Raw genomic sequence first — 21,610 nt, forward strand, 5'->3', positions numbered from 1 at the left:
CCACGCAATTCATCCACCCCGCAACCTGGGGAAAAGGCGAGCACGAAGCTGATCTGGGGGCAAATTGAATGCCTGAGAAGCCAAAGTCATCCTGCGAGCTGCAGGAAGGACAAGCTGGTTTAGTCGGTGCAGCTGAGCAGCTCAAATACGCACTGAGGACACCATGCCCCCAAACACCCTCTTCTCTCCTGATCAAAGCCCTCCCTCCGCTATAGCAGAAAAGGGCACTGACTCGTCTTCACTCACCGTGAGTGCGTGCTGTAAGGGATAACCTATTTAATAAAAGGGGAACAACTTCACCCCCCCCTTCTGCTTTGCAAATGAAGTGTTTATTCCTGCTTAGACCATGAAATGCAGGGCTCAGGCACAGGAAAGAAAGAAAAACCTTGACTGGGAGAAGACACTATATTCCAATCCAGATTAAGTCATTTAAGTAAGACATGTTCTTCATCAAGTTCTTGTTATTTAAGCAGAGCCCTGCTTTGCATAATGTATTCCCAGACATTACACTGGGATCCAGGTGCCTCACAGTGTGTTGTGAATTCCCTGTATTTACAGCGTTCTGTAAAGCTAGGCAATGCACTTGGCACTGGGGATCCCTGACCCCCTCTTGTGGCTCTGGAGTCTGATTCTCAAATATACTTAAACATCTAATCCCACTGGAGAATTTGAGCCTTCGCCTGCTATAGGATTTTGAAAAGTGCCTAACTCCTATAGATTTCAATGCTTTAAATAGTACAGGTGATTTTTGTTAAAGTCCTGTATTTAAAATTCTGCACTGCAACATTTTAGAAAAACAGGATTTTTTTTTTAAGTCCTACATTCTTTTAAAAATCTGTCCCTTAAATTTCAGAACATTTGAAAAAAAAAAAAAAACCAGACCTCGTCCTGCACTTCCTAATTTTTTTAATTCAGACTAGAAAGATGTTTGCTATGACTAGAACTACTAGTGGGCCCAAAATAGATTTACCATTTCCAAATACTCCCCAGTGACAGCTGAGTAGCATAATGATGCTTTATCTCATGTTAGTGACAAAATAAATTGCTTTTCCAGCACACACAGAGAGCTTATAAAAAGAATAATCCCACTGGAAAAAGGATTCTTCAGCTTTGAATTCTTGCACCCAAAAGGGCCTCAGCTGCAGCAGCCTCCTCTGGAGAAGCCAGAGGGAGTGAAACCTCACGCAAGTGTGGGGCATCACTTGAAGGCAGGCACTTCTGTTAAGACCAAAAGAAAATAGATCCTAGTACTCTTATGTTTGAGTGCTGCTGAACTATTTCTAATTTTATAAACATTGGTGCGTTATACTTTCTGCTGGATCAGTGTTATGCTTATAAATTCTGATTTTCAGGCTACAGCTATTTCAGTTACATTTGGCTGGGACGTACAGCATATGCTTTCAGTACGGATTGGATTATTTTTCTGTTCTCTTACCAATTGCTTCATTTTGTTTAATGGCAGTGGGAGAATTACAAGTGTCAGAATCAATCCCAAAGCTCGTCTCCCCACTTCCAGCTTTAAATTAGAGCCCGGGTCTGCCGGTCTGCCATGCAGAACAGCACCGATGTCAGCTCAGGACCTGGCCGAGTCCTGCCTGGAATGTGCATGTCATCAGAAAATTTTAAATTTTCCAGGCAGAAAACCCCACTGCATGTAGTCCCTGGAGTGGAGCCCACCAACTTGGGACTGCGCTGACCCGTGGGATTTAAGGAAGAAATTTTTTACAATAAGGGTGGTGAAACACTGGAACAGGTTGCCCAGAGAGGTTGTGGATGCCCCATCTCTGGAATTGTTCAAGGCCAGGCTGGATGGGGCTTTGAGCAACCCGGTCTAGTGGAAGGTGTTGGACTAGATGACCTTTAAAGGTCCCTTCCAACCCAAACCATCCTATGAGTCTGTGATTCTACACGATGTATTGGGTGTTGCAGGTCTCCTGGGATATTTTAAAAGGCAGCACAGGCGTATTCCAAGCAGACTGAAATGCTACAGTTTGAAACCCCCGTCCCAGGTGTGCGTTGACTACACGGTGACAGCGTGGAAGACCGTGTTGTGTGGAGCAGCTCAGCAGCTTTATGTGGTGTGCGATGGAAGGCTCGGCCAAGCCTCAGGATTGTTCAGTGTTGGAGCAATGCTCGTTTGCTGCTCTAATTTTTACAATGCAGGCAGCTCTCAGATAACCCATATTTTCAAGCCGGTTATACACTGCTTTTCTCTTTTTCTAAAGGAAACAAGAAACAGAAACCTAAAAGCATTCATAAAACACAAAATATTTTCCAGGCACATTTCTTTCTGGAATTAGAGGAAAAAGAGTTGTAGGTGCTGTTCACGACTTTTCACCAAGTGACCTTCAAGGTCAGAATTGAACAGAGCTCTTCACGTCCATAAAACATGCAGAACGTCACCCTTGCAGAGCTACTCTGTCACGAGCCTCTAAGTTCTCTAGTGAAGCTCCTGAGTTTTCCAAAACAGTTGCCAGCAGCAATATGATAGTAAAGCTACTGTGGAAGAGCTTTGCCAGAGACACTATGGACATTTACACCCGACATGCCAGGATTATTTATAATAAAAATTAATTGGGGATTGAAGAGTCAGTCAAGCATAGGATGGCCAATCTCCAGACAAAGTTGTCCTATGTCAGTTTACATAAATAATCTGGTAATACTGATATACTGTTTGTCTTCCTTTCCCCAAATCACGATAATCCTAAAGAAGGTACTGCTTGCCTCTATTTTTAAGCCTTGAACTTGCTAAAACTTGCATATGTAAGTATGCCTGTGCACAGGTATTTCCACTGGTTCAGAAGGATGTAAAAATAAACCTGGTTGCATCTTACTCTAAGGTCTTATACACAGTAATTTATTTTTAATGATTCTAAAATTTGTTCTTAAAAAGTGAATGGTTTTATCATATGTTCAGCAAAATTTTCTCTCTGGCTATATTTTTAAATATACAGATGGGTGAAGTTTAAAAAAAAAACTAGGCTGCAGAGCAAGAGATCTTCAAGAATTCCTTGCACTTACTACCTATCCTGGTATTCAGTAAGAGCTGGTTGGCATTCAAGACTGTCGAAAAATCACTGCAGTTATTGTGAGCGTAATTTCAAGCTCCTATTTCTGGAAATCACGGCCAAATAAAACAGAAAACATGATTGTGCTTGATATTCCATAGTGTGTGAACAGAGTGTGGGCCCTGGCTCTCAAGCACGCTGCAAGCTGTGTGAACCGCTGTACCCATTATAATTGCAATAAAAAGCAATTTTCCGCAGCACTTTTCATTTAACGAAAAATTCCTCTCAGAAGGAGTTTTTGGGGGGCGGCGCAGCAAATCTCCCAAGGATTGCTGAGCTGCAAGGGTCGACCCACGACGCTTCTGCCGCGGGAGCAGGCAGGCAGAGCTGGCGGTGGGGGGGACGCTGGGCAGCACCTTAGACCCAGGCTCCCTGCAGTTAAACCCCAGTTTTAGCTAGGCTAGTCCTTATTTAGGCTTGGGTACTAAAGAAGTGCCCCTGCCCTTGTTTACCCTCAGCAGCGGTAGCCTCCTCCTTCTGAAAGGAAAGGAACAGTTTCGGATAGCAGAGGATTTGGAGCAGAGGAGCTGGATATTTTAATGTTGTTCAGGCTTCAGTCATCATGAATATCACTTTACAGCTTGGTGCATAAACAGTCCATTTCTGAGGCATGAGAAAATGAATATATTGTAACTATATTCTAGGCCTTCTGGCCCAAATCTGTTCCTGGTGAAACTCCAGGGGTTTCAGTGGAGTTGCAGCAAGAATAAACTTAGCTGTCTAGCTGTACTTTATAATACACTATTTCTGATGAAAATAGAGCTTACATGAAGATAAAGATTTTTTTCCATAGATATTAAACCAAAATGGCATTCGAACTTATTCATGTAACCAACTGCATTGTTTATAAACAATAAAACTTTTTATAGATTAAAAAAATGGAGAATAAAAAGCAGTAATAAAAATAGGACTATTCATTTTATAAATAGGAATGTAAGGAAGTATGGTATTGCTGAAACGATGGATTAAAGCAAGACCATACACCAAAGTATATACATTTTTTCTCATAGTCCTTATCTTCCGCAGAAGACAGAGATGGGGCCATGGGTTGTGGGAGGCAGACATGGTCACCCCTCAGAGCAGACCACTTCTGCTTGAGAAGACTAATTTCACGAGCACTTTTCTAAAAGGAGCTTTCACTCTCCTGCTTATTAGGAAGTTTAGAAATAACAAGTTTCACATTTCAAAGTTCAGTCATTTTTGTATTTCACCCAGGCGATAAACATGTGAGAAATTTGTACCCTGTGAAAAATGTGCATTTCAGGCACTGATAGGATACAGCTGTCTCGGCCCTTGTTTACTTGGTTTCTCCTCTACTTCATGCTCGGCATGGGGGATTTGAGAGTTATTAAACTTTTTCCCAGTTGCCCAGAGTCACCATCCCTTTACTCCATACTGAGTAGCTGCGTATACAACTGTGTGACAGCAGCAGCCCTCCCAGCTCGCAGGGCTCACCTTCCCGGCTTGGGCAGGAGCCCTTTTCCCTGTCATCAGGTGCATCTTCCAAGGAGAATTCCCAATCTACAAGACAGCCACTTTCTCCCAGACTGGCTGTTAAGCCACCCATATTTCCAGACTACCAAGGCGTCCCCTTTCCCACTGCACAAGAGACCTGCGTGGGATGTGTCTTCCTTGGCCAGTCCCGTGACGGGAACAAACTCCTACGCTACACCGTGACCAGGTAGATAGTCTCATAGAGTTTGCAAGAAAGACAAGGATGGATGCTTAAACTCAGGTTGAGGCCCCCCCAAATCCCCATTTAATCATGCTGGGATTATGAGCTCAAATCTTACTACTTAGGTGCTACTCAAGTCTTCACTGCTGAGGTCCTGCAGGTGCCCAGGAGGATGGTGCTCACCCAGTTGCAGCAGCTTTGCAGCTAAAGAATTCACCTACGAGTTTGGGAGTTCACGGCGTTATATATACCTGAGAAAAAGACACCTGAAGGACTCCCAGCTGCTTATTTGAGACACGACTTTAACGAAACACAGGAGTCGTAGGGCCAGAACAACAGCCTTTGGGAGGCATACACCCAGGGGAGAAGGAGTTTGGTGGTCTGTTCCTGATAACAGCTTGATGCTACCCAACGAGGAGACGATCACGACAGCGAGGAGCAGAGCAAAGGCACCCACCTCCCAGATGCCTGACTGACTACTCCAGCCACCTCTGAGGGGTTTTAATGGTTTTAAAGCTACTTTTTCAAGTCACTGAGATAATTCAGTTAAATCTAAGAATTTTTGCTGTGATCGCTACTGTCTGTGAAGGCGTTTACCACAAGTCTACACATAAGCCTTAAATTTGAGGAAGGGATTTCAGATACATACTTCGGATGCACCTTCAGTGTGGCCAGCAGAGACATTTCCTCTTCTGCTTTTCAAAGCACTCAGGCAGCGAGATTCAGAATTCCACAATTTGAAGATGATCCACAAGAGCGATTGTAGAAATAAGTACTTTTCAAAATGGAAATACTGTTTGTCTTTCTATTTCTTCAAAGCAATGCAAAGTGGACAGGAAAACAAACAAAGCTAGTATTTTTTCATGCTAGTGAAAAAAAAAAAAAACCCAAACAAAAAGACACCCACAACATCTTGCATATATGGTTACTTAAAACATGGAAATGAGGGGAACAGAATGAGTTTTCAGCAGATTCAAGTACTTCCATTTACAAAAAAAATTAACCTCTTTGCTGGAGCAGTGGTGCATTTGCTAATGAGGCCTTTGCACGGAGCTATACGCAGGTATAATTGAAGTTAGAGTCATTGCTTGCTCACCGATAATTAAGGAGTTATTCATTTATAAATTTAATAAATTCTGTGGAATCAAACAATTAAAGGCTGAATTCAAACTTGATTTAATCCAGAGTTTGGCTTCCTATAATGTATTATAGGCACACCAGCTTGAGTTTTATACTCCAGCCAGACCTTTGCTGGGTTCCTGAGTCCCTGCTAAGTAGCTAAGTCCCAGTACAAGCAGTAGGATTTGGGTCTTCAGAAAAAAAAATAATCAGAGTTAAAGCTTTTAGGACTTCTTTTTAGGATTTAGTTTTTTGCTTAGCATATGGGTTATATGGATTTTTAAAACAGAAAATAATATCAGTTCAAAAGCATGTATTCATGGAAGATCAGAGAAATAAAGAGAAAACCCACACATTTATTCCTCCGCTGCTACTCCAGGTTTGAAGGCCTCTCAGAGAGTATCAGATTCAAATGCACTTGGTTTAATGCAGCCACTGAACTACCTTTCTGCTCTCTCACTGCGCTTGCTGACCCTCGTATATCATGCCCACTCTCACCTTCTTCAAGCACAGCTGAGCAATGCCTTTGGCATCATAGCTACCAACATCTTCCAGCAGGTTGCCACGCAGTCCATAAATGTTATTAATGCTCAAAATGAAACCAGACTCCGGGACTGGATGGTGCCTCTCAGCTGGTCTGGGGAGCAGAAAGCAGAAGACCTTTGAGAAAGTAGCTGGACTCTGCGGTACGGTGGGTTTGACCTGAGGTCCATGAGCATCCAGGACGCGTAACCTCCTGGAGGAAGGAAAGCGGGGCACCTGCTGAACAAAGAGCAAATGTATCACACTGTGTTTGGGAAGGGGAATGACTCCTTCTGCCCAGCCCTGTCCATCTCTTGGACTGAATGGAGAGAACACCATGAGATGCAGTGAGGGCAAAGGCGGCCACTAGTGAAGCCTAAGCTAAGACTCAACAGAAAACTCAAATAAAGCACAAGAAAAACAGCTCCACAGTCTCTTTTTTACTCATTCCACTGATCCAGTTGGCTGCAGGAGGAGCCTGGCCCTGACGCCCCAGGGCAGCACGTGGGCAGATGCGCTGCTTGCCCCCTCCACATTTGGGGGTGAACTCCTCCATCCCTCACGCAGGATCAAATTAGCCAGCAGGATCCCAGCCCAGACTCCAGCTGGCCAAGCTCATAAGATCTTTAGTTGCCAGGAAGGCAGTTGTGGCCAGCTGTAAGGCTGATACCCCATGCAGAGCCTGCCAAAGGTCAGCAGTCATCAGCTGGCCAGCTGCAGGTCCTCCTGCGGGACCCCACGGTCCAGCTGAGAGGAGTAAGGAGAAGTGATGAGCGAGTCAAGGGCTCTGCAGAGGAGGAGGAGGAGGAGGAGGAGGAGGAGGAGGAGGGGAGGGAGCAGGGAGCAGGTCTGGGGTGGGGAGAAGTCAGCTCCCTGCTGTGGTTAAGTCTGACTGCTCCTGACAAGCAGGCTGAGCTGGGAAGGTGAAGAACTGAATTTCCCCTGAAACACAGCCATGAATTTGGGGTGTTCCTAGGCATATTTTGACAAACGGTATGAATTAAGACCCCTTCATCCTCCAAGAACTAATTACTAAAAGTTTATCGCTTTTCACAGCCTTACCACAGGAGAAGAAAGAGGTCGATCTTTTCCTACAGAGAAAATGAGTGTTTTTCCACCCAAGCAACTCAGAAATACATAGAGCAAGCAGGAGTTTTGTCCTGATGTTGTATTTAAGAGACCTTTGCTAGGTTCCTATGTTAGTTTTGTAATGTACAGTGGGCCTTTCGATCTGAGATTAAAATACGTATTTCACTGACGACCTCTGCTTGGTTTCTTAACAAAAGATAAAAGATACAAGAAGCTCTTCACACACATACGTGCAAAAAAAGAAAGCACTGCTGCCTCCCTCAGTCAGAATATAAGCCAAGAAAGCATGAGTATCAGAGCTAAAATGAAAATAAAAAATTAATTGTGTTTTTAAAATTGCACTGAATTATGCCCTTCAGTGCAGTGATGGAAAACTCGCAGCTTCTGAGTTACGTTGCTCTGACACTACGAGGCATCCCTCCACCTGCCTGCCTGCGCAATCACCACATGCCACTACAGAGCCTGCGGCGCTCAGCCAGGTAGTAGGAGTTGTGAGAGGTGGAGCTCAGGTCAGACCATCATCTTCTCATGTGTTTGTGAGCACAGCCTTCCTATGAATGTGATTCACATACATAGAATACAAATCTTTCTTTTCAGTTACACTTACTACGGACTACGCAAAATCTGACCCCAACAGTTATCTCCCAAGACAGCAGCCTTTTACACCTTGTTCTCCGCAATCCACGGGCTAAAGGTGGTTTCACAGTACTAACTTCCACGGATTACAGCACATTTTGGCTCACAGGAGCTTTGTTTACAGATGTCCTGTAATTAGGAGTTTGTTTTCTTGGTGTGTATAACAAAACCCTCAGATTGTAATCTAGCCTAGTAGGACCGGGGAGGCTGTGGACAAACATCCCACAGGCGGGATACTTCTCCTCACTCTCTGAAAAGCTACTTCTCAGAAGTATTGACCTTTTTGCAACTCTTAAAATGTCTGCCAGCCAAAGAGAGGTGTACATTACCAACATGTGATTTGCTAGTATTACTCTGCATACTTCACAGGCGATCGCTTGCCAAGGTCAGCACAGTGCAGAATGAAATGCTGAAAGTTCTCCAGCTTAGCTCATTTTAAACCATCATTTAAAATGATCTGCACTGTATTAGATCCTGGCCATAAGCAGTATCCTCAGGGCGGTGTTTTGGTTGAGAGGAGCAAGAGCTGCAGCACTGATGTGTAAGAAATCATGAATAAAAGCCAGTGACGTTCACAGTCTTGCATAAGGATTTCTACGAACAGAAGAAGCCTCAGGAAGTGATCACCCGTAATCAAGAAAGACTGTGTTTGGGTTAAGGCACTTGCATGCTCCTGAAACATCTGTAATGACGAGAGTGTGCGAATACCTAGTTTGTGCCTCTGCACGACCTCACTCCAGGGTTTTCAAACCACTTTTTCTACTCACTGATTACTTGGGACCTGCCTATATATACACAGAAAGCCCATTCTGGAAAAAGCTCCTCCTGAATTGCTCTGCGGGAAAGAAAACACTTACTTCAAGGTTACACAGCAAGGGCAGAAAGTGATTTTGAGGGAAGGGGCAGGCCGGCCTTGCCCTGTGTCAGAAGCTGAGCTGCCTGGTGTGCAGCTGAGAGGCTCAGGCAGGTGGGTACCACCTCGCTTTCTCCGTAGCCTTTTGGGGGGGATGCGGCCCCTCGGTGTGCTGCGAGGACAGGGCCATCCCTAAGCGAGGCTTCCTTCATCCTCAGTAGAGAGACGCTGCCAAAGAGCAGTCAGGTGGTAACTTTTGGTGACATGACCAAGCTGGGCTGGGTTCAACTGAAAGATTTATCAGAGGTGAAATACCACTTCCAGGCCCCTTGGCCACCCAGTGCTAACAACATAAACACAAATGGCAAATACTTCCTTATCCCACGCTGGTGAGGTGTATATCCCTTCCCACTCAGAGTGTTTATCACAGGGGACATTTCTGGATCCACCGAAAGAGCCCATCTCTCTATCTCATCTCTGCCTTTTTTTTTGGGGGGGGGGGCGGGTGGGAGCTAGAAAAGTTTTGAATTACAGCTAGAGCAGTGCAAAGGGCTGGAAATTTTTCATGGTAGAAAGACTTAGATTTAGTGCCTGGAAGGAAATACTTATTAACTCTGAAACTCATGAAGACTTGACCTGGCTATTTCTAGACCCATGTAAATAGAGTAATGAATTTTCATCCTGGCTGGCGGGACCAAAGTCATTAAGAGCAAATAGGTCTATATTGCTTTCCGAATATTGTGAAACGTACCTTGTGGATTGTGAAAGAGATACATGTGGTTTGTTCTTACTAGCTTTACTAAATTTGTCTCTGCCAGAGCGCTGAGAGTGACTGACAGTAAAATTCCCTGACAGGGTATCAGAGCTAGATCATACAGTAGTTTTACAGAGAAGAGTCACCACGCAATTTTAGGGCCAAATCCTGGAATACGTGTTCAGCCTTGATACCCAGGGAAAGAAACAAGGGCTTTGCTCGGGGGGAAGACAACTATGGAATATTACTTTTACTCTTGCAGAAAACAAAGGCAACGCTGCCCACAGCAGGACAGGAACGGAGGGAGAATCTGCCCCTCCACATTTTTGTTTCTCCATGTTTCTCCCCCCCCGCCCCAACACCAAAGAACACACTTGAAGAACCAGCAGACCAGACAGCAATCTTTCTTACAGCACGTTTTATTCGCAGCGGGGTTTCCAGGGTAGCCCGTGTGTCCCGAGCCCCAGGGTCACTCTGCCCCGGGTGGGGGGGCGATACGGACGGACCCCGGGCCGGGGCACTTTGCCCCCCCCCCAGCCCCGGAGGGAGCCGGCGGGTCAAGCAGCGCTGGGGCTGCCCCTCTCGCCCGTAGAAGCGGCTGGGCGAGGGGGGGGGCGGCCCCGGGAAGTTTTTTTGGGGGGGGGGGGCGACAAGGCTGGGGGTACCGGACCCCCCCCGGACCCCCTCATAGCGCCTGGTAGGTCCGTCGGGGCGGCGGCGTCCCGGGCGTCCCCGGCCCCGAATCGATGCTGGCGCTGGGCGAGAGGGAGTCGGCGTGGCGGGGGGGGGGCAGCCCCGGTTCCTCCGCCGGGGAGAGGCGGTCCACGATGCTGGAGAGGCAATCCAGGCTGGACAGGGCGCTGCTCTGCTCGGCGGCGTACCCTGAGGCCGGGGGGGGGTGGGGGTGGATGAGAGATGATGAGAAGGAGCAACGTGTTACAGCGGGAGACCCCCCCGGCCCCCGCTTCCACCACCCCCCCCGGCCCCGCGGCTGCCGGCGGGGCGGCCTTACCGTGGGCCATCTCGGGGCAGTAGACGGCGTCGAAGCTGCTGCCTCTCGCCGACCAGACGGGGCTGCCGCAGTCGGCCTGCAAGACAGCGAGGGGCGAGTGCCGGCCCGGCCGACCCCCCCCCCCCCCCAAAAAAAAAAAACCAACGCGGAGGGACAGCGCCTTAAAGCGAGGAGGGAGCCCGCTGCGCAGCGCCTTACCCCGCGCTAAACTGGGGGGGGGGGGAGAAGACGAGCCCCCGGGGGCTGGGGAACTCGGTGGGTGCCCTCTGGCAGCGTTCCCGTCCGTCCCCCCCCCCGCGTTCCTGCAAAGCCCACGTACGCTGAGCGTTCAAGGTGAGAAGGGGCTCGTTTCGTTCCCACGCGAACCGTCCGCCTTGTCCTGCTGTCCGGCTGCCTTCGGCCCGTCCCACGCCCGTGGGAGCAGTGCCACGACGCCGGGTTGAGGGGGACACCCCTCCCCCCCGGGCCTTCCTGGGGTCCCCACAGCCCCATCGCTCCTGCCCCTTCTCTTACCATCCCGTCGGAGCAGCTGGAAGTGGGGCTGGTCGGTTCGGAGCAGCTCTGTCCCGGCAGGTGGTAGTAGTTTTCTACCTGTTCCCTCAAGAGCTCCTGGAGGCTCTCGATGTATCGGATGGCGTTTCTCAGGATCTCCACTTTGGGGAGTCTTTGGTTGGGGTTGGCGGTGGTGCATCGCTTCAGGGTCTCAAAAGCCTGGTTCACTTTCTTCAGCCTCCTCCTCTCCCTCATGGTGGCCGCCTTCCGCCGGTCCATGGTGGTGGATTTTCTCTTGCAGGCTTTGCAAGCCCACATGAGGCAGTGGCCGGCCTGGTGGTGGCCAGTGGGAGCTCGGACGTGCTCCTCTTCCTCGGAGCAGGCAGGCTCGGGGGGGTCATGGGTGCCGAAGGGAGGCAGGTCCCGGGGCTCAAAATCCTCGGGGAACTCGCCCTCCGGGGAGGAGAGGCAGGAGCTGTCATAGAAGAGCTCGGATGGGGAGAACTGGCAGCTGTCCATCACCTCCATCCCTGCAGCGGAGGCGTCGGTGTGGGGAGGCAGCCACCGGCTCTGGGCGAGGAGCTCCGCAGCGCGCTGGGCCAATTTCCTCAGTAATTAGCGACCCGAGACGAAGTGTCCTTTGGCTGATGCGGGGGGCCCTTATATATACATGGAAAGGGAGGCTGGTCCGCAGCGGCCGCTCTGTATTAGCATATCCCACCACATCCCCTGCCGGGGGCTGTCTGGGCAAGCCCCCTCTGGTCCCCAGGAGACAATTTGCTCCGCACCGCTCCTTTGGAGAGCCCTGAGCTGGGCACTTCTCTAGCCAACGTCTTCCCCACAACTGAGTCGCAACATCTCCCAAGTTTAAGCCAAGCCTGGGAATTTGCAGGTTTGGCAAGGACCAAGAAAGAGGGGCAGTGGATGCCCACCGACCGCTGACATTTCTTCCACAGCTGTCCCTCGTCCCTGTCTTCCCATCACACGCCGCAGTGGGACGGACACCGGCTCTCCCCACGGGGCAATTAACGCAGAACCCCCCCCATAGCACCTACAGTGTCTCCTTGCGTGTCTTTATTCCCCACAGGCCGTGGCCCAGGTCTAACCTGTAACAATTTACTCCTCTTTTCAAGACCTAAGATTTGTTCACGTATCTTGAGGAGCGCTTTGTCCTGTAGCTGAAGTCGTGTCACCCAGCGTGTAAATTTGCAAACCGGGGGACAAAAAGGCACAGCTACCTGTGGCCGGGAGAGACGAAGAGGGGGGAAACGCAGGTTTTAGTGCTGTCGGATCGGGTCCCAGGGAAAGGGACTCACAAAAGAAAAGGGTACGTGTCTGCTCCGAGACAAATCCCCTTCCCATTCTTTCTCCTACTCATGTGAGCCGGTGCTGCTAGAGACACACCAGTTGAGCAGTGCCTTGGGCTTGCTAATTTTCTGCTTTCAGGCAAACTTGTACCGTTACAGATGCGTCCCAGCTGCCAGTGCAACAAACCCCTCCTGGAAGTGTAAAATTTCTAACCCCGCAATCCCTAAGTAACTTTACACAAGTCGGGGACAAAAGCTTCGCAGAGCTCCAGCCGCAGCAGTAGCTGAGCGGAGCGGTGCAAGGGTCATTAGGGTGGTAATGAAGCCATTTAACAGGCATTCGCTAACGCGCAGGAAGCCTTTGGTTTCATCCAGGTGGCTTTTGTAGTTGAGGAAAATATTAGGAGAAGGCAAAGGCAACCTTCCCTACCTGGGAATAAAATTCTGTGACCTAGGTTAACTCAAACGGCGAGCGAGTGACCCAGCAGCGGTTCAAACGCTACGGAGCCGGTCTGTGTGCCCAGGAAAAAGGCGTCTTCAATTAACCTCTCGTCAGGAAGAGGTAATGTGGAGGGCATTGGCGAGCCGGTTGTCTCAAGGAGCCGCTCTTGGAGTGAGCGAGGCGGGTAGGGAACATCTCCTTAGGGATGCACAAGCGCACCCCGCTGGCAAGCTTTCCCATCCGCCGGGCGAGCGGCCGGCAGCTGGGGCTGGGGCTGGAGACCCCCTCTGCTCCTTGCCTCCCCTCTCCCCCCCAAAAGGCGGACTTCCACTCTTAGGCTAAAACTTTTCCTAAAAACAAACCACCAAACCCATGCCCACACCATTCTTCCTATAGCGGATGCATAATTATCTAAAGGCCAGGGAAGGGCTACATCTGCACTGCTTCGGTTTATTTGGGGCCATAAACGGGGGGAGCCCCCTTTGAAATGAATACTGTAGGAAAAGCAGAGGGTTGATAAAGGAGTAAAGTTACAGAAAGGGGAAAGCTCAGAACGTCAGGCTTCTGCCGCTCTGAGGTGCAGGTTGCTGTTGAGTTGGGCCACATCTGAACCAGCGCAGTTCCCTATTGTTTTCCTAAGAAACCCGCAGTCCGAAGGGGGGGTCTGCTGGGCAGTAACTTGAACTCTTCACCGGGCTCTGCCGTGCACACACACAATTTGATTTACCACGTTTGCACTGGCTAAAATAGACCTGTTTACAGATTTATGCTTTGTGCACAAACTTGATCTTTAACGTGCCGGTTGCGGTTCTGATCGCCTTTCGGGGGTTTCTCTCCGAGCAGGCAGCGTGGATCTCCCGGTGCACAATGCCAGCTCCCTCGGTCCCTCTCTCCTGGTGTCCAGAGCTTTAGCTCGCAGCTTTAACTCTTAATCCAGCGGGGCTGGGGCCGTTAAGAAACGTGCTTTTCCCCAAAAGTCTTTGAGGAGCTAGGAAAATTTGTTTCCTTTTCCCTTGAATATTTTGGGGGAAGGGGAAGAAAGGATGGAAGAGCCTGTCACTCAGGAAGGAAAAAACATCTGTAATTAGTATCCCTTAAGAGCCCCGGCTCCTCTGGTAAAGTGATCTCAAAACAAATTTGCAAAAGTGCAGTAGGCGAGTGGAACTAAAGAAAGGGGAAAGAAAACACAAACTATTAAGGCTGGCTAATGAGGCTGCTGGAGGGGAGGGGGCGGGGGGGGGTATGCTGCATTTCAGGAGGCTCAAATCCCGAAAGCGGGAACAGCCTTGAGCATCAGACACTGTCTGCTCCTGCTGCCGGCCGGAGACAAAATGGTGAACGTGTCAGAAGCTGGTTAAATGGTGTTCTCCCCCCCCCCAGCCCTCCCCGCTCCGCAGCGATCGCCGTCCCGCACCTATTCCTGGAGGGATTCAATCCCGGGGGGGAGCACTGGCAGAGCGTGCGCTCTTTTTTCCAAGCCCGGCGCTCTTTCTCTGCTTTCTAAGCGAAGAAAATCCCACAGAAACCATAAGTCACCGGGCCGGGGGGGGGCGGGGGGGGAAGTGTGTGTGTGTGTGAGAGAGGTTTTTGGGGGCCCACAGGAACGCGCCCCTCCGCACCCCCGCAAAGCACCGCGCCGTTCCCCCCCGCAGACCTCGCCGAACGCCGGAGCGCGTTATTTTATTTAATGGGGCGGGGGGGGGGGGGGACGGGACACACGGACATCGACCGACAGAAGCGCCCCCCCCCCCGCCTCTCCCCCCTCCCGCCGTCGGGTCGGTGGGTGCCGGCGGGGGCTTCTCCGCATTCGTCCCGCCAGCAAAACTGTTTCCCAGTTGGGGGGGGTGTGGGGAAGGGGGGGGGGCGGGGGTCTTCCAGCCGTGTGAGAAACGTTTGGTTCCCCCCAGCGCTGGGAACGGTGCGCACCTAAGTAAACACATTAGTACCTGCCAGAGGGATTTGTGTGGAAGACAGCTGAAGAAGGCATTGGCCTCTGCTGGCACCCCGGGACTCCCAAGAGAGATCAAAGGGACACGAGGGGGTTTTTAGGAGCCTTGAGACTGGGAAAAGTCGCTCGTTGCTGCTGGCGGAGGGACGGCCCAGCGAGCACATGGTTCAATTCTTCAACCTCCTCCCTCCCCTGCCCCCCACTGCCGCTCCCCAGGTCGTTCTCCACAGCAAGGTGGAAGCTCTGGAAAAATCGGGCGGGTTCCCCAAGGCGGCAGCGATCCGAGCAGGAATTTTTTTCCCCGTGGAAATAGGTCCTGGGTCGACCCCTGCCCGCCTTGCCTTCGACCTCCGAAAATAAGCTGAGCCCGCTGCCGGCTGCCTTCCTCCCTCTCTGGGTTGCGGGCGGTTTTACGGAGGGAAATAAAGATGCACAATAAAAAAAAAAAAGGCTTCAGGGGCGAGGGGGGGGAGGGTGCTCTGCCCCCCCGGCAGCAGCGCTCCAGCCCGCTTTCCTCGCGTTAAGTAAACGGCAGCAGGGCGGAGGGACCGGGGGGGGACGGGGGTGTCACTTGCATTCGTGTAAAAACGTCGATGAGTTTGTGCGTGGCCCCGCCGGAAAAAAGACTGGATTAAATAGCAAACCTCCTGTCCTTACCCAGTTATTACCCTTTGATTTTGTGATTCCACGGCCCTGTTTGCTTTGGCTGGGGGACTTAGGTAAAGATTATCCTTATTAATATCGAACACAAACATTTTAATTGCAAACACGCCGAGGACCTTCACTGCGAAGCCCGGCATGTCAGCCGCAACCACGGGGGGTCACGGAGAGTCTCCTCGGGAGGTATTTTCTTTATTTAACGGAAAAAAACCCCCACCAATCCCAAAACAGTTCCTTTAGGCAAACTTCCACCAAACAACCGCTCCGGCTGGAGCAGCCCCTGCCGCGGGGGTCCTACCGGCCAGTGCGTTGAGGTTAATGCTGGGCTGAAGGCAAACCTGACAGTCGGCTGTCGGCCCGACACTGTGCTTTGGGGGGGGGGGCTTCGACCCCGCTCCTGCCCCGCTGCGGGAAGGGGGTCCTGCGGGGCGTGGGTCGGCCGGTGCTGCATCAGGCAGCCCTTCTTTCTGAGCCGGCGGGGACGGAAAGAAATTGTTAAGGAATGCGACGAGCCCCAAACGCGATCGGATATGCTCTGTTATTGCCGATCGAGTCCCTTTCGCGACAGAAGCGAACAGCTTCGCCAAAACGCAGAGCTCGCACGCCAGGACCCGCGTTCCCCGAAGAGCCCGAGAGCTCCCCGAGGCAAGGGGGGGGGTGTTTGAAACCAGAAAAAGGGGGGGGGGGGGACTGCCGTTATCTCTCGCGACCTGCCCATCACGCCGTGCCGCCGCAATTAGAGCGAGTACTTAAGGGGTTTAAAAACCAGGTTGGCCTCGGTGGTCCGAAAAGGGAGGGCACCGCGGTGGGAGACCAGCTCTGAGGGCTGCCTCTCCCTTCCGACGGGACACCTTCCCGAAACGTGGCTGTGACCTTTCAGAAAACACCCCCCCCCCAAAAAAAAAATCAAGGGTTAAAAGAGTTGAGGCAGAGTCCCTTCGCGTTGGTCAAGCTCTCTGGCCAGCAGCCCCGTGGGTCAGAGCGAGCTGTTCCCCCGGTGGTCGCCCCTTCCCGGGGGTATAAACGATCCGTGACTGCGAGCAGCTCCGCTCCGCCGTCCTCAGCGAGGCTGTTTTGGTTTTTTTTTTTTTACATCATTGAGTGAAAGGCTTCATCTGTTGTTACCCCCCCCCGCCACCCCCCTCAACCCCTTTTCGGCTGCTTAACTCTTTCCTCCCTGAGGGACCCCCGTTCTCTCCCCCCCCCCCCCCTCAGGCTCAAGGAAGCGGAGGGGAGTTACCTTTCCTGGGAAGAAACCGCAGCCCCCAGGGGAGCGGGGTCCTGTGCCAGCCTGTCGCTGTAGCAGGCCCACCCGTTCTCCCGCAGACAAGTCCTCCGGAACCGAGAGGAAAAGGGGAGACGGACCGAGCCTCTCTCTTCTCAAGGACCGGGGCGGGGGGGGGCTCTTTGCACCCCCTTTCTGAGCTCACCCACCCGGTGCAGGGCAAGGCTGGAGAAGCATCCCTGCCTGGCGAGCCACACTAGCGGCACCGGCGGACATTTTAGGGGAGCATTGCCCACCCCTGCCTGCCAGGGCACCCACCCGTGCCTGCCCGGCTTCCCCGGGAGCCAACGGGGGAGGCGGGTAATGAACACCCTAGGTAAGGAGAGACGCTCCTCCGAGGAGAAAAAGAAGGGAAAAAAAAAAAAAAATCTGTCCCGAGTGCTGCCTCCCAGTCACACGGGTCGTGGCGTGTCGCAGCTACACACGTCTGACTCTTCAGGGCTTGGTCTCGCTGAAGTCGGTTTTAACTCCGGGGTCGGGTTATTAGTTAATTACGAGGGGTTGGGAGACACTGTAACACAAAGAGCTTTATTTTACAATCCCAGAAATCCGTCGGTTCTTATATACAATATCACATTCCAGCATTTAAATATATATTTGTTATGTTTACAAAAGAAAAGACAGTACTAAAATTATTTACAGGAACAAAACGAGGCGGGAACTCTTTAAATACGACTAACACGAAACGCAACCAACAGCTTCACTCAGACAGGAATGAACTTTCCGGTGAGTCTCAGACAAAGCGGATCACCGGTACACAGGTAAGTATCTTAAATTAAAAAAAAAAAAAAAAGAAGGAGGAGGGGTGGTCTATGCAACACAACTTAAAGAAAACAAAACCCAGGGGAGGGAAAAGGAGGAAAGAAATTGGGGGAAAGTCTGTTTGGCTCGACACAGCGAGAGCCATTTTCTGTGGGTAGGTGTACCTTGCCTCGACCTTACCAAGGCCCCTGCCTGGGCTTTCCACCGTGTTAATTGGCTTCATTAGTTAGTTTAGAGGGAAGGGGGTGGGGGCTCCGTCTCCCTTAAGCACACTACCAGAGCAACCGGATTTATTTCTCCACCACTTCCTCCACGCCGGGCAGTTTGGGCTCGTCGGAAGAAATACTGTCCACTATGGAGGAGAGACAGCGCAGGCTGCTGGAGGCCGACGACTCCACGATGGAGCCTCCTGCTTCAACGAGAGACAAGGCGATTAAACACCAAAACGCTCCCCCCCCCCCCGCCCCGGCCGGGCCCGAAGGGGCGGCAGGGCCGGGGACTGACCGGCCGGCCCTTGCCGAGGGCCGTGAGGGGAAGGGCGGGAAGGGCGGGCAGGCCGGCGGCGGCCCGTCCCGGAGGACGTTACCTTCCTTGGGGCTGGCTCCTAGGGCCCGGGAATGGTCGGAAACGCTTTGCCAGTCGGAGCTGCAGGTGCTCAGGAAGTCTGAACTGGGGATCTGGGGGAGAGGAGGGGTTTTAATTAAGGTATTAATTAGTTAAGGAGGGCCGCGGCTCCCCCCCCCTCCTCCCCGGGGCGGGCCGGGCCGGCTGCCCGCTGGAGGCCTGAGGAGCTCGGACGTTTCTCCCGGAGCCCCCTGAGGAGGAGGAGGAGGGGGGACACGGACATGGTCGTGGGCGGCGGGAGGGATGGAGCGGCGGTGCTTACATTTCCCTGCTTGGGGCTGAAGGTGAAGGGGTCCCCCCCGATCTCCTGCATTTTCTCCTGCTGATCCAGCCTGTGCAAGAGGTCCTGCAGCCTCTCGATGTAGCTGATGGCGCTCCTCAGGATCTCCACCTTGGGCAGCCGCTGGTTGGGGTTGGCCACAGTCCGCCTTTTCAGCGCCTCGAAGGCTTCGTTGATCTTCTTCAGCCTCCTCCTCTCCCGCAGGGTGGCCGCTTTCCGCCTGTCCGTGGGGGCCGACTTTCTCTTGCAAGTTTTACAAGCCCAGATCAAACACTGGCCGGGGCAGTGAGGGGGTTGTAGTCCCGGGGGTGCCAGCACATGCTCCTCTCCGCTACTGTCGCTGCCGGCCTCCGGCGGCATTTGGTCCTGACAGGGCGACAGGGTGCCATCGCTGCCTGGGTACAGCGGGGATCCCTCGGCCATCTCCAGCTGCTGCAGGGCTCCATTCTCCCCGTCCAAGTAGAAGAAATAGGAGCCGGTTTCAAAAAGGTCCATCATCATGCTGTCCCTCGGCCTCTCTGCCTGCTTGAGTTGGGTGGCAGGCTCAAAAACACCCCGAGGAACAACTCGGATGGAATTTAATTAGTGCGGTGACATAAGTCCCCCCTGCTTTATATAGGAGCTGCTGAAACCCTATCCAACTTCTAGCTGTCGCGGTGTATCACCCTCCAAAACTGATTCCAGCCAGTCTCCTGGGCGCTGTCCTGAGAACATCTCCTATTTAGAAGGGGGGGGGGGGGGGGGCATGAAGGGAGGGAGGCAAATTGGAAAAAAAAAAAAAAAAAAGGAAAACAAGCAAAAAAGAGAAATACAGCTCAATTCTTTCCCCCCCCCCCTCCCCCCGCCCTGAAATCCTGTGAGCTCAGGGTGCAGCGAAGGGACGCGAGGTGGGGGCTCGGGAGCCGCGTCCGGGCCATCCTGTCCTGTCCCCACTGCCGAGCCGGCGGGGGGCACGGCTGGAGGACAAAGGCACGGGGCTTCACGGGGAGCCCTCCCCCAGGCCACCCCTCACACCCCCCCCAGCGCACGCTCCTTGCCCTGCTGCTAAGTATAGATCTATAAGGAGAGATTTCAAAGGCAGCCCTCGCTCTCCAAATAGACGGGTTAATATTTTCAGAAGAAGCCCCCCGCTATTCCCCCCCCCTCCCCTGAAGCATGCCATTCCTGTGACCCAAGCCACCCGGGCCAGCCCAAGGTTAGGAGCCAAGCTCACTGTTGCTCCACACGCAGGGGGAAGGTTGCCAAGGCAGAGCCTTGCTGCGGTGCTGAGGCACCCGTGGTTATTGCACCTCGGCTTAGGCTTTTCATGTGAACTTTCCCACGTTGCCCGTGAGGTGACAGGAGTGATTCCGGGTGACTGGGTTACAGTCTGATGGGGCTGTCCGCACAGCCCCTGTCCTTGACGGTGTTTAGGGCAAGCGAAGCCCAGGCGTGTGGTGTAACTGCAGTTTAATCCCTTGGGCCTGGCAAGATATATAGAGCTTCCTAGCCCCTGAGACAGAAATGGAGCTTGCGATCGCTCCCCGTTAGGTATACTGTAACATCACATCGTGTCTGGGCTTCTCTTACATCAAGAAAGAGAAGGTATGGGAAAATCACCTGTTTGCCTCTTTCCTTGGACTGCCTTGTGTTCCTTAAATCCTGTGTGATTTCTCTCTGCTAAGGTAAATATATGTGTATATGCATATATATGTGTCCATATGTATAGACACACACATATGTATGTATATTTATGTGGATAAGTAAGTATATTTCTGTGTGTGTGTGTGTGTATACATGTATATGCGCATTTTTCACAGAAACTCACAATAATATACGAGGAGTGGACGAAGCACCTGGAATACCACAATCTCTCTCAAATGTAGCTTCTAACCTCATTCTTTCTGAAGGGAACCGTTGCATTTTTGTTCGTTTCTCGAAAGCTACAATGAAATTGATCATTGACTTGACTGTTTCTCCAAAGCTGATTGCAAACCAAATTTTCGGAGTACAAAGATCTTAAAGGGCAGTTGTGATTTTGTTTTGACCACATCAGGGTTGTTGGAATGGATCTCATTTCTGCTTTAATGAGGCAGAACAATATCCAGTTTTGGACGAGGCAGAAGAAATTCAGACTGTTCTCAGCGAAACTAATTTTGATATTAATATTCCAGCACTGAGTTTTTTATCCTCTTCAGATTAAAGAAAGGGTAGTCTTGCAGTTAAGGAGCTGAACATAGGACACCATTTCTCAGTTTCCATGCTCTGCAACTTGCTTTCTGTTTGACCTTTGACCAGTCACTTAATTTCCCTGTGATTTAATTTTCTACCTTTAAAAAGGGATATAATGTTGACCTTTACCCATCCCTTGTGTTTCTCATTTAATTTGCTGACAATGCAGTCCCTTGGCGTTACATGCTTTGGAGTCCCACAGGGATGTTTGTCCCATACCATTAGTGATGGCAGAAATAATAAAAAAGGAAAAATCATAAGTCTGCTGATTATTTAAAATATTTTCACATTTACTACCGTAATTTTTTCTTACAATCTTTAGTTTCTTTACCACTGCTCTGGGAATGTTTGGAACAGGACAGAGACGAGATCAATCTACTGGTAAGGTGCACAAATGAAAACTTAGTTTAAGGGAGAAGTATCATTACCAAATTGTTGTTGTCCTTTCAAGAGTTTTAACTGGGCTTAGGGAGTTGGGAAACTGGAAGTTTAGGAGCCACATGCTCCTCTGTCAGCAGATTTTTTTTTTTTTTAAACAGGAAACAGAGTAAGAAATTCTTTCTTTCCAGCATTTAGTGCTAGAGTAAAGACATTTGGTTCTTCACAGAAACGTGGACACAGTATAGTTAGCCCTTTATCGAGCAAAACTCCTATCAACTGTAAATGAATTTTAATTTGAATGAAGTCAGCCAATTTCTGTATCACATAAGCAATTTCCACATCATACTGCATCTCCCATTCCAGCTCCTTGGTGAGCGTAACACAGCTAGCAAACGACCCTAGCGTATTTGAACAAAATGTCCTCAGTGATGGTCTCCATTACAAAAGTGGATCAAGTGGAGGATTCAAAAGTTGGTGCTGGTCTTTTTTC

The 21,610-nt window shown here is 50.9% G+C and overlaps 2 protein-coding genes and 1 long non-coding RNA gene across 5 annotated transcripts in view; all 3 read right to left on the bottom strand.

The window, feature by feature from the left end:
* MYF5 (myogenic factor 5) overlaps positions 1-12,001 on the bottom strand; it is a 279,874-nt gene extending 267,873 nt beyond the window's left edge. Inside the window, exons 1-3 of the mRNA XM_069773320.1 lie at positions 11,242-12,001; positions 10,729-10,804; positions 10,368-10,598 (exon numbers count right to left, since the gene is read on the bottom strand). Of these exons, the coding sequence (XP_069629421.1) occupies positions 10,402-10,598; positions 10,729-10,804; positions 11,242-11,748 (780 nt within the window). The 5' untranslated portion in view covers positions 11,749-12,001 and the 3' untranslated portion in view covers positions 10,368-10,401. The remainder of the gene's footprint in view (positions 1-10,367; positions 10,599-10,728; positions 10,805-11,241) is intronic.
* Positions 12,002-13,403: 1,402 nt separating this feature from the next.
* On the bottom strand, positions 13,404-16,762 carry LOC138682461 (uncharacterized). The gene is made up of 2 exons (XR_011322542.1): positions 14,916-16,762; positions 13,404-14,022 (listed from the first exon to the last, which is right to left on the bottom strand). It is a non-coding gene; the product is annotated as an uncharacterized lncRNA (long non-coding RNA).
* Positions 16,763-16,802: 40 nt separating this feature from the next.
* Positions 16,803-19,295, bottom strand: MYF6 (myogenic factor 6). Of its 3 annotated transcripts, XM_069773422.1 has the most exons (4): positions 18,511-19,295; positions 18,211-18,301; positions 17,901-18,036; positions 16,803-17,373 (listed from the first exon to the last, which is right to left on the bottom strand). In XM_069773422.1, exons 1-3 carry the CDS (start codon positions 19,027-19,029, stop codon positions 17,915-17,917), a joined length of 732 nt encoding a protein of 243 aa, XP_069629523.1. In that variant the 5' UTR covers positions 19,030-19,295; the 3' UTR covers positions 16,803-17,373; positions 17,901-17,914. The 3 variants fall into 3 exon arrangements, with proteins under 3 accessions (XP_069629523.1, XP_069629524.1, XP_069629522.1); XM_069773423.1 differs by lacking the exon at positions 16,803-17,373 and having other exon boundaries at positions 17,377-18,033; XM_069773421.1 differs by lacking the exon at positions 16,803-17,373 and having other exon boundaries at positions 17,377-18,036.
* Between the last annotated feature and the right edge of the window lie 2,315 nt (positions 19,296-21,610).

This window comes from Haliaeetus albicilla, chromosome 28 (genome assembly GCF_947461875.1).
Source record: "Haliaeetus albicilla chromosome 28, bHalAlb1.1, whole genome shotgun sequence".
Classification (NCBI taxonomy): domain Eukaryota; kingdom Metazoa; phylum Chordata; class Aves; order Accipitriformes; family Accipitridae; genus Haliaeetus; species Haliaeetus albicilla.

What these genes read in the sequence shown, in the direction of transcription:
- MYF6 (XM_069773422.1), bottom strand. Translation starts at nt 19,029, where the DNA reads ATGATGATGGACCTTTTTGAAACCGGCTCCTATTTCTTCTACTTGGAC. An exon ending in TCAGCCCCAAGCAGGGAAAT is followed by an intron (nt 18,302 to 18,510) that starts GTAAGCACCGCC and finishes CCTCTCCCCCAG; the next exon opens with ATCCCCAGTTCAGACTTCCT. An exon ending in AGGAGCCAGCCCCAAGGAAG is followed by an intron (nt 18,037 to 18,210) that starts GTAACGTCCTCC and finishes CTCTCGTTGAAG; the next exon opens with CAGGAGGCTCCATCGTGGAG.